Genomic DNA, 9383 nt, shown 5'->3' with positions numbered 1-9383 from the left:
CCAGCCCAAACAGCCCTTGAGCCCCTGCAGTTCTGGGGACCCCCAGCTCCTGCCTGGGTGCTGGGCTGGCCCCAGAGTGGGGGGCCAGGCTGGGCTGCCATGGGGCTGCTGCTCCCTCCTGGGGAGTCCCTGTGGGGAGAGGGGCTGTGCTGTGGGGGCAAGGGAAGGGGCTGGGGGCTGTGGGATTGTGGGGATGGGGAGCTATGGAGCTGGGGGCAAGCTGTGGGGCTGGGGGCTATGGGGGTGGAGAGGTATGGGGTTGGAGGGTCTGGGGCCCAGAGCTATGGGGCTGGGGGCTGGGGGGGCAAGGCGCTATTGGGGATGGGGGCCATATATGGGGATGGGGGCTGCAGGGGCAAGGACCTGTGGGTATGGGGGCCATATATGGGGATGGGGGCTGCAGGGGCAAGGAGCTGTGGGTCTGGGGGCTCTGGGGCCCAGAGCTATGGGGCTGTGGGGCCAGGGTGCTATAGGGCTGGGGACTATGGGGCTGGGGGCTGCAGGGACAAGGAGCTGTGGGTCTGGGGGCTCTGGGGCCGAGGCCCTATAGGGGTGGGGAGGTATGGGGCTGGGGGCTCTGGGGCCGGGGGCTATGCAGACAAGGGATTGCGGGGCTGGGGTTCTCGGGGGCAGAGGGCCGTGGGGCACGGGTGAGGAGGCGGGGGCGGTGGGCAGGAGGAGCCGCCGGGCCGTGCAGGCGGGTCCGGGGTCGCGGGTCGGGACGCCGCGGCCATGCCCGGGCGCGGTGCGGGGCGGTGCGGTGCGGGGCGGTCCGCCGACCGACAGGGGGCGGCAGCGGGGTGAGGTAGGGCGGGGCGCGGCGGGGCGGGGCGGCGGGGCGGGGCGCGGCAGTGCAGGAGAGGGGAGAGGTGAGGGGGGGGCGGCGGCGCGCGGCGTTGCGGTGAGTGGGGCGGGGGCGCTGCCCCCTGGCGGGCGGGGGGACCGGCACCGGCACCGGGGGGGGCTGGGAAATAAGGGACTGCGGGGGGGGGGGGTCTCCGCAATAAGGGGGTACATGGGGGGGTCTCCGCAATAAGGGGTGCGGGGCAGTGGGGGGGCTGGACAATGGGGAGGTGCGGGGGGGGCCGCTGCCATGCAGGCCCATGCAAGAGCTGGGGGGGGGGGGGTGTCGGTGCTGCGGGGACCCCACGGTGGGGAGCAAACGTGCGGTGGGGGCTGCACCGGGGGGAGGAGGAACGGGGCGGGGGGGGGTTGCACTGGGGGGGCCGTAGGGTGGCGGGATGGGGTGAGCGTGGGCCGAGGCGGGTGGTGGCAGCGGGGCAGGGCGGGGGACGTGGGTGTGGGAGGCGGAGGGACGGGTTTGTCCACGGGGGACGGTGCCGGTGTCGGTACCGGTGCCGGTACCGGTGGGTGACTGAGGCGGCGTCCCGCAGGGCGAGCGGCGATGGCGTACGACGAGCGGCTGGCCCGCTTCCGCCAGGCCCACCTCAACCCCTTCAACAAGGCCCCCGAGCAGCAGCAGGAGCACCCCGACGGGGAGACCCCCACCCCAGGTGGGTGCTGACCCCCCCCAAAAACCCCCACACACCCCCCAACCCCCCCCCCCCAAAACCCCTCCATAGCCCTGCCCCACGGCTGGTTTTGGCGAGGGGTCCCAGCCCCCCCCCGCCCCCCCATGGCGCTCCCCCCATTGCAGCCCGGCGGCCGGATCCGTCCCCGGGAGACCCCGAGGGCACCCTGGACCTGGGCCTGGCTGAGGACCACTTCTCCCGCCCCGTGGTGAGTGGGGCTGGAGGGGGGGGGAGCAGAAAATGGGGCTGGAGTTGGGGTTTTGGGGGGGGGGAGTAGTGGGCCGCCAGCCCACCCTCCTCTTCTTCCTCCCGCTGCCGCAGGGCCTGATCCTGGCATCGGACGTGCAGCAGCTGCGTCAGGCCATCGAGGAGTGCAAGCGGGCGATCCTGGCGCTGCCCGAGCACTCGGAGCGGCAGAAGGACGCGGTGGTGCGGCTCATCCACCTCCGCCTCAAGCTGCAGGAGCTGAAGGTGGGGCCGGGACCGGGGGTGTGGGGGTCTCTATGGGCGCGGGGGGGTGGGGGCCGCGCTGACATCCCCCCCCTGCCTCGTGCAGGACCCCGACGAGGATGAGCCCAACATCCGGGTGGTCCTGGAGCATCGCTTCTACAAGGAGAAGAGCAAGAGCGTGAAGCAGATGTGCGACAAGTGCAGCACCATCATCTGGGGCCTCATCCAGACCTGGTACACCTGCACAGGTGGGGCTGGGACCCCGCGTCCCCCTCCCCGACCCCCCTCCCGCCATGTCCCCGCACTGATGGCCGCCCGTCCCCATCCCAGGCTGCTACTACCGGTGCCACAGCAAGTGCCTGCCGCTGGTGAGCAAGGCTTGCGTGCGGGCCAAGGTCAGCCACCAGGCTGAGTACCAGCTCAGCATCTGCCCCGAGAGCGGGCTGGACAGCCAGGACTACCGCTGCGCCGAGTGCCGTGCCCCCGTCTCCCTCCGTAAGGCTGCGCCGCCGCGGCGTGGGGCTGGGGGGGGATGTGTGTGGGGCTGGGGACCAGCGCTGGGGGGCTGTGGGGTGGGGGATGTGTGGGGCTCGGCTTTTTTGGGGGCTGCGTGGTGCTGGGGGGAGCTGCGGGTTGGTGCTCTGGGGGCTGTGTGGGGCTGGGAGCTATGGGGAGCTGGGGGGGGGGTCAGGGCTGTGTGAGACTGGGGCGGGGGGGGCACAGCGCATGGGAAGGTGACGCTGGGGCTCCACTGTGTCCCCGGGTGCTGCCGCGCGTCCCGTGGTGGGGTGCGTGGCGTGGGGCGAGCAGGGCGTGGCGCGGTGCCGGTACGTGTGCCAACGCCTGTGCCGGCGCGTGTGCCGCCGCAGGGGGGGTGCCCAGCGAGGCCCGGCAGTGCGACTACACCGGCCTCTACTACTGCAGCAGCTGCCACTGGAACGACCTGGCCGTCGTGCCCGCCCGTGCCATCCACAACTGGGACTTCGAGCCCCGCAAGGTGCCCCTGGCACGGGGTGGGGGCTTGGGGGTGCCCAGGGTCCCGGGGGGGGGGCTGTGGCCCTGGTCCTGGGGGTCCCTAGGGGCTGTGTCCCTGGTTGGAGGTCACTTGGGGGACCGTGTCCTTGGTCCTGGGGGTCCCTGGGGGCCATGAGCCTGGTTGGAGATCACTTAGGGGGCTGTGTCCCTGGTTGGAGGTCACTTGGGGGGGCCATGTCCCTGGTTATGGTGGTCCCTGGGGACCGTGTCCCTGGTTGGAGGTCACTTGGGGGGCTGTGTCCCTGGGTAGAGGTCACCTGGGGGGGCCATGTCCTTGGGCAGGGGTCCCTGGGGGCCGTGTCCCTGGTTGGAGGTCACTTGGGGGGCTGTGTCCCTGGGTCGTGGTCACTTGAGAAGGGCCGCGTCCCCAGGGCTGCATCCCTGGGGATGGGGTCCCGGGGCAGCAGTACCGAGGGTCCCCGAGGCCGTGGCGGTGGGGATGGCCCGGTGCCCACGGGGTGACGGCGGTGCCGGCGCGCAGGTGTCACGCTGCAGCATGCGGTACCTGGCGCTGATGGTGTCGCGGCCCGTGCTGAAGCTGCGGGAGATCAACCCGCTGCTCTTCAACTACGTGGAGGAGCTGGTGGAGATCCGGGTGAGCGTGGCCGGCAGGGTGGGCAGCACGGTGGAGGGAGCGTGGGGTGAGTGGGGAGGGAGATGGGGGTCCGGCAGCACCCGCAGAGGTTGGGATCAGGGCAGAGGGTGCTACGGGGCTGAGCTTGACCCAGCCTGACCTTGTCCCCATCATGTCCTCATCCTCATCCCATCCCATTCCCACACCGTCCCCATCTCATCCCCGTCCTGTCCCTGTCACCACCCTTTTCCCTGTCTCGGTCCTGTCCCCATTCCCGTCCCGTCCCCCCCGCAGAAGCTGCGCCAGGACATCCTGCTGATGAAGCCCTACTTCATCACCTGCAAGGAGGCGATGGAGGCGCGGCTGCTGCTGCAGGTCAGGCCCCGCACGAGCGGCCGAACCGGGACTGGGGGGGAGACCCCGGGGGTGCTGGGACCGGGGGGGCGGCGGTGACGGGCTGTCCGCCTGTAGCTGCAGGACCGGCAGCACTTTGTGGAGAACGACGAGATGTACTCGCTGCAGGACCTGATCGATATCGAAGCCGGGCGCCTGAGCTGCTCCCTGACGGAGATCCACACCCTTTTCGCCAAGCACATCAAGCTGGACTGCGAGGTGAGCCCTGACCCACGGCACGGCTCCCGTGGGGCCAGCACCGTGCGTGTGTGGGGGGGGCCGGTGGGGTCCCCGCCGGACACCATCGGGACCTTTTCCCTGCTCCTGCCCCAGCGGTGCCAGGCGAAAGGCTTCGTCTGCGAGCTCTGCAAGGAGGGCGACGTGCTCTTCCCCTTCGACAGCCACACTTCGGTCTGCACCGACTGCTCCGCCGTCTTCCACAGGTACGGCACGCACCGGCGATGGACGCTTCCCGCCGGGCCCGGCAACGTGGCACCGGAGTGGCGGGGGGACGGACGGACGGGACGGACACGGGTGGCGCTGGGGCTGGTGCGGGGGGGTGACCCAGCGCTGTCCCCTCCCCGCAGGGACTGCTACTACGACAACTCCACCACCTGCCCCAAGTGCGCCCGGCTGAGCCTCCGTAAGCAGTCCCTCTTCCAGGACTCCGGCACCGAGGCAGAGCCCTAAGTGGGGGGGCCCAACCCCACGGCCACCCCCCCAACCTGCCACGGGGCCCTGGGATGGACACAGGCAGCCCCCAGCTCTGCGAGGCAGCTGGGACCCTCTGCCCGTGGGGACGGCTGGGGGTCCTGGGCCTGGGGTGGGGTGTGGGGGGGTCGCTGCCAGACCTGAGCGAGCCCTGCGGGAGGTGCCGGGACCCGGTTAATGACCGGCAGCGGCTCCCGCCATCCCTGCGCCAAATCCTGCCCGTGGCGTCAGTGCCTGGGGTGTTGCCCGCTCGGGGCCGCGGTGCGGGCAGGGGTGCGGGCAGGGGTGCAGGCAGGGCAGGGGTCCGGTGCTCTGCTGCCTGCAGCCATGCGGCGTGGGCGAGCGTGCCGGCTGAGCCGGAACGACGCCGGAACGACGGGTGCTGCCGGGGAAGGCGAGCGCACCGGGACTCGACGCAAGAGTCACCCCGAAACTCCTCTCGCCCCCTCTGCGGGTGGCTGAAGGCCCGGGCAGGGTTTTGGGAAGCAGGAGCCGGGGACCCCCCCCATACACACACACTACCGGGATAACGCTGCTGATTCTGGGGGAAAACACCCGGTTTCCCCCCTGCACCTGGGGCTGAGCCCCCGAAGTGGGGGGGGGGGCTGTGGGAGGGCTGGGGCTGGGCTGGGCACTGTGTGGGGCCGCTGCCCCCCCCACCCCGGGTTTTCTGTAGCATTAACGAGGCCTCTTTCCGCAACCCACCACTCGTGTCCCTGCTTTGGTTTGGGGGGGGGGACACACGACGACGAGCGGTCACTCGAGGGCGGTGGGGCGGGGGGGTGTTTTGTGGGTGTGACGGTGGTCTCCATCCCCCCCCCGGTGCCCCCTGCAGCCCCTCCAGGGCTTCCCCCCCCCCCCCACCCCGTGGCGACGGAGACGGGCAGAGGCGGGCGGTGGAGGCTCGCTCGGTTTTACCGGAACACAGCACTGCTACATGAGAAGCGGGTGGGCACCGGCACCGGTACCGGCCCCGCTCCGGCCGGGCTTGGACGGTGTGTCCCACCCGGGTCACCAGTCCCGGCAGCCGGGACCGCGGGCAGCCCCGGGTCCCGGCGGGGGGGACCCGTTCCCCCTTCCCTGTGGCCCGGGGGGACAGCGGGCTTGCCTCCGCGGGGCTGGGGGCCACCTCTGCCCGGGGCCGGTTGCCCCCGCTGCAATATCAGTCCTGCACCCCCAGTATGTGCGTCCCCCCGCCTCCGGCAGGGTGATGGGGGTGGGCTCCGGTGCGCGTGTCTGTCCCCCCCTGCCATCCCGGCGTGTCCCCCTCTCAGGGCCGGTGCAGCCCCTAGGGCTCCCGCGGCCGTTCGGCGGGCAGGAAGGCGTCCGGGGGTCCCGGCGGCAGCTCCGGGTCGCTGAGGTGTTTCTTCTCCCGGCCCTGCTCCCGCGCTCGGGTCCAGGAGGGCGAGCGCAGGTATCCGGCCCGCGGCACCGCCTGTGGCTGCAGCCCTACGGGGACAGACGGCTCAAGGCCTGCCGGACGGCCGGGACGGACGGACAACGGCCCCGCTCGCTCACCGCTGGGCGACTCTCCGGCCGCGTTCTCCTCGTCCGAGTCGGCGAAGACCTCGGCCAGCTCCTGGTCCGACATGTCGGTCAGCTCCGTCAGGTCCAGCAGGTCGAAGTGCACCTCCAGCGAGGAGACGCTGCTCAGGGGCTCTGCGGGCAGCCGGCGGTGCTGGGGGACCCGGCCGCTGCCCGGCGCGAGACCCCGGGGATGGGCTGCAGGCAGCGGGGGGGAGCCCTCGGGGGGGGGGTGGTCTGGGGAGCTGGGGGAGATGAGGGGCTCGGCGGGGGCAATGACCAGCTCAGGGCTGGCAGGGGACCTTGGGGACAGGCAGGGACCCCAGGAGCAGGCAGGGACCTCAGGGACAGGCAGGGGATGCCGGGGACAGGCAGGGACCCCAGGAGCAGGCAGGGGCTGGCAGGGACCTTGGGGACAGGCAGGGGATGCTAAGGGCAGGCAGGGGACCCCAGGGGCAGGCAGGGGACAGGCAGGGCTGCCCGCGCAGGGCGGCACTCACGTCTGCGCTCAGTGACCTGCAGCAGGCCGGCGCTGGGGATGGGGATGCCGCCCTGCTCCTCCGTGGGGGCTCCGGGGGTCTCCTGGGCCGGCCCATGGGTGGGGGTCCCCGCCGGGCATTCCGGGGCCAGCACCTCCTTGCCGAGCTCTGCGATACCGGCATCTGCCGCGTCGGTGACGGCAGCTCCGTCCCGGTGCCCCGCCAGCCCCCTTGGGGTGTCCCAGCCGAGGGGGACGGGAGCAGCGGGACCCCCGGGGGGGCTGGGGGAACGGGCAGAGCTGCCCAGGACCCCGGGCCCCCATGCCGACAGCCGGCAGCCCTGTACCCCCCGCCCCGCACAGCCCCTTTGTGTCGGTGAGACAAAAGCACGGCCTGTGCCGGAGCCCAGACAAGGGGCGGTTTGTCTCCCGGCAAAAGCCGGCGGGGCCGAGGCGACCGTGGTCATGGCACAGCTCGTGGTCGTGGCACAGCCGTGCCTGGGCACCCCTCCGGGCACTGAGGGTGGGCAGGAGACCCTGTGTGCCCAGGGCAGCACCGGCCACCACCGCGCCTGGGCCCCCAGCCCACCCAGGGCCGGTGCTGGGGCAGGACGAAGCCGGCACCACATGCCACCGGGCCCTGCCATCACCGCGCTGCCGGACGAGATGGCACGGGGACGGGCATCTCCTCCTTCCCCCCAGGATGGTGATAGCAGGGCAGGGGACGGAAATCCCCCCAACCCAAAGGAGCCGGGATGGGGAAAGGGACGTTACGGGGGCGGTCGGTTCCTGTTCCTGGTACACGGAGCCACGGGACACCCGCACCCCTGCCCCGACACCGGCTCTGCCACGTCCTCACCCCGCAAGGTGGGACCGGGCACCCCGCACTGCCAGCACGTCCCTCCGGCCGGGAAACGGGGTCCTCACCCCGCTCCAATGCTGGGAAGAGCTCCCCGGGGGTTGCCCGCTCCTGCCATCCCACCCCACGCGCCGGTGGGTGACACGGCGGTGTCACCGCCTGGAGCGTGTTGTCCCCTGCCACCGGCAGCCTCCCGACCCCGCTCTCGCCCCCTCCCCGAGCCCCCACCCACCGGGGTGCTGGTCCCTGCCGCAGAAATCCCCTCTGGCCTCCGCCTGCATGGTCACGCCACGCCGCCGGCCACGCCGCCGGCCACGCCGCCCCGCTCCGGCCTGGGTTCACCGGCTGCCTGGCGGGGAACGGGGCCGGCATCAGGGCTCCCTCCCCGCACACCGCTCTGCTGACTCACGTCAAACCGCAGAGCCAGGCAGCAGCCGGCTTTTGCCACCCCACCGGCATCGGCCCCGCTCCTGGCCGGTACCCGGGCCGGTGGCACCGTCCTCCCCGCGTGGCTCGGAAGGGCCCGGTGCCCTCGGTGCCACGGGAGGGCACGGCCGGGGTTGCCACTGTGACAGGGGCTGCGGCACAGCCGTGTGCGGGGCACGTACGGGAGGGACGGGCATGTACAGGAGCCCCACTACCACCCGTGTCACCGTGCAGGACCCCACCGCAGCCCCCCTCTAATACCGGGGGCCCCCCCGGCTCCACCGGCACGGCCACCACCCCGTCCCTGAGCGCCCCGTCCCTCCACGCTCCTCCACCAGCACCGGCACACCTGCACGGGGGTGTCTGTGCCCCGGTACCCACCTCCCTGCCCGGCACCCCCCCGCACCTCAGCGCGCCCCAGGCACTCTGTACCCTGGCCTTGCACCCCCCACTGCACCCCCCACATCCTCTCGGCACCCCACTGCACCCCCACGTCACCCGGGCATCCCACCGTGCACCCCCCACACCCCCTGGGCACCCCACCGTACCCCCACACCCCCTGGGCACCCCACTGCACACCCAGACCCCCATCCCAGACTCCCCCTGCGCACACTTGCCTGCACAGACACCCCCTGCCTGTGCTGTGTGTCCCCCCCGGCCCCCCCATCCCACCGACCCCCACCCCTGCAGCCGGGCCCCCCCCAGCGCAGCCCCACACGTACCCACACCGGGACACACACACGCTCCCCCCCATGCGCATCTGCGCCCCCCCCTTGCACCCCCGCACCCTCACGCATACCCTCCCGCACCCCCCCAGCACCCCCCTTGCACACCCCCCCCGCACCCCCAGCCAGAGCCCCCTGCACCCCCAATTCACCCCCCCCCGCTCACACCCCCCCCCCCGCATCCCCGTACACACCCCCTTGCACACACCCCCCTTGCACACACACCCCTCGCACACCCCCCCTACATCTCCTTGTGCACCCCCCCCGCCCCGTACTCCCGCCCCGCGGGGCCCGCCCCGGTTCCGCCCGCCCCGGGGCCGCGGTGATGGGCGTACCGGTCCGTTCCCCGCTCCCCCCCCCGCCAACTCCCCCCCGCCCTCACCTACGGTGCCGGTCGCTCCCGGAGCCTCCATGGGCCGGTGCCGGTGCCCGGTGCCGGTGCCCGGTGCCGGTGCCGGTGCTGGGCGGGGCGGGCCCGGTGCCAGCCCGCAGCCCGCACCCTCCTGCCCGCCGCGGCGGGGGCGGGGCTGGGGGCGGGGCTGGGGGCGGGGCTGCGGAACAGGCTCCGCCTACCCCGGGGGACCGGGGACAGCGCGGTGCTGGGGGGGGGGGGCGGTGGATGCTGAGAAAGACCCGGGGGGGCTGGAGGCACGGCGCGGGGGTGCGGAAGGGACCG

The 9383-nt window shown here is 73.0% G+C and overlaps 2 protein-coding genes across 8 annotated transcripts; one reads left to right on the top strand and one right to left on the bottom strand.

Moving 5' to 3' along the window:
- Window positions 1-850: 850 nt before the first annotated feature.
- DEF8 (differentially expressed in FDCP 8 homolog) lies at window positions 851-5383 on the top strand. Of its 5 annotated transcripts, none has more exons than XM_075039769.1 (12): window positions 851-869; window positions 1395-1514; window positions 1658-1740; window positions 1854-2003; window positions 2089-2230; window positions 2313-2477; window positions 2852-2979; window positions 3499-3612; window positions 3886-3966; window positions 4063-4203; window positions 4318-4427; window positions 4572-5381. In XM_075039769.1, exons 2-12 carry the CDS (start codon window positions 1406-1408, stop codon window positions 4672-4674), a joined length of 1326 nt encoding a protein of 441 aa, XP_074895870.1. In that variant the 5' UTR covers window positions 851-869; window positions 1395-1405; the 3' UTR covers window positions 4675-5381. The 5 variants fall into 5 exon arrangements, with proteins under 5 accessions (XP_074895870.1, XP_074895869.1, XP_074895871.1 ...); XM_075039768.1 differs by having other exon boundaries at window positions 857-901; XM_075039770.1 differs by lacking the exon at window positions 851-869 and having other exon boundaries at window positions 1287-1514; window positions 4069-4203; window positions 4572-5383.
- A 216-nt stretch (window positions 5384-5599) lies between these two features.
- Window positions 5600-9226, bottom strand: DBNDD1 (dysbindin domain containing 1). Of its 3 annotated transcripts, none has more exons than XM_075039764.1 (5): window positions 9090-9226; window positions 7789-7905; window positions 6720-6881; window positions 6214-6354; window positions 5600-6144 (listed from the first exon to the last, which is right to left on the bottom strand). In XM_075039764.1, the coding sequence occupies exons 2-5, from the start codon at window positions 7835-7837 to the stop codon at window positions 5984-5986; spliced, it is 513 nt and encodes a 170-aa protein (XP_074895865.1). In that variant the 5' UTR covers window positions 7838-7905; window positions 9090-9226; the 3' UTR covers window positions 5600-5983. The 3 variants fall into 3 exon arrangements, with proteins under 3 accessions (XP_074895865.1, XP_074895866.1, XP_074895867.1); XM_075039765.1 differs by having other exon boundaries at window positions 6720-6866; XM_075039766.1 differs by having other exon boundaries at window positions 6720-6866; window positions 7789-7901; window positions 9090-9200.
- Window positions 9227-9383: the final 157 nt, after the last annotated feature.

This window comes from Buteo buteo, chromosome 11 (assembly GCF_964188355.1).
Source record: "Buteo buteo chromosome 11, bButBut1.hap1.1, whole genome shotgun sequence".
In the NCBI taxonomy this organism is placed as follows: domain Eukaryota; kingdom Metazoa; phylum Chordata; class Aves; order Accipitriformes; family Accipitridae; genus Buteo; species Buteo buteo.
Note: the sequence above shows the minus strand (reverse complement) of the source record. Positions and strands in the feature narration are given on the sequence as shown.

What these genes read in the sequence shown, in the direction of transcription:
- DEF8 (XM_075039769.1), top strand. Translation starts at nt 1,406, where the DNA reads ATGGCGTACGACGAGCGGCTGGCCCGCTTCCGCCAGGCCCACCTCAAC. An exon ending in GGGACTTCGAGCCCCGCAAG is followed by an intron (nt 2,980 to 3,498) that starts GTGCCCCTGGCA and finishes GCCGGCGCGCAG; the next exon opens with GTGTCACGCTGCAGCATGCG. An exon ending in AGGCGCGGCTGCTGCTGCAG is followed by an intron (nt 3,967 to 4,062) that starts GTCAGGCCCCGC and finishes GTCCGCCTGTAG; the next exon opens with CTGCAGGACCGGCAGCACTT.
- DBNDD1 (XM_075039764.1), bottom strand. Translation starts at nt 7,837, where the DNA reads ATGCAGGCGGAGGCCAGAGGGGATTTCTGCGGCAGGGACCAGCACCCC. An exon ending in CGGCAGGGACCAGCACCCCG is followed by an intron (nt 6,882 to 7,788) that starts GTGGGTGGGGGC and finishes CCGACGCGGCAG; the next exon opens with ATGCCGGTATCGCAGAGCTC. An exon ending in GGCCGGAGAGTCGCCCAGCG is followed by an intron (nt 6,145 to 6,213) that starts GTGAGCGAGCGG and finishes CTGTCCCCGTAG; the next exon opens with GGCTGCAGCCACAGGCGGTG.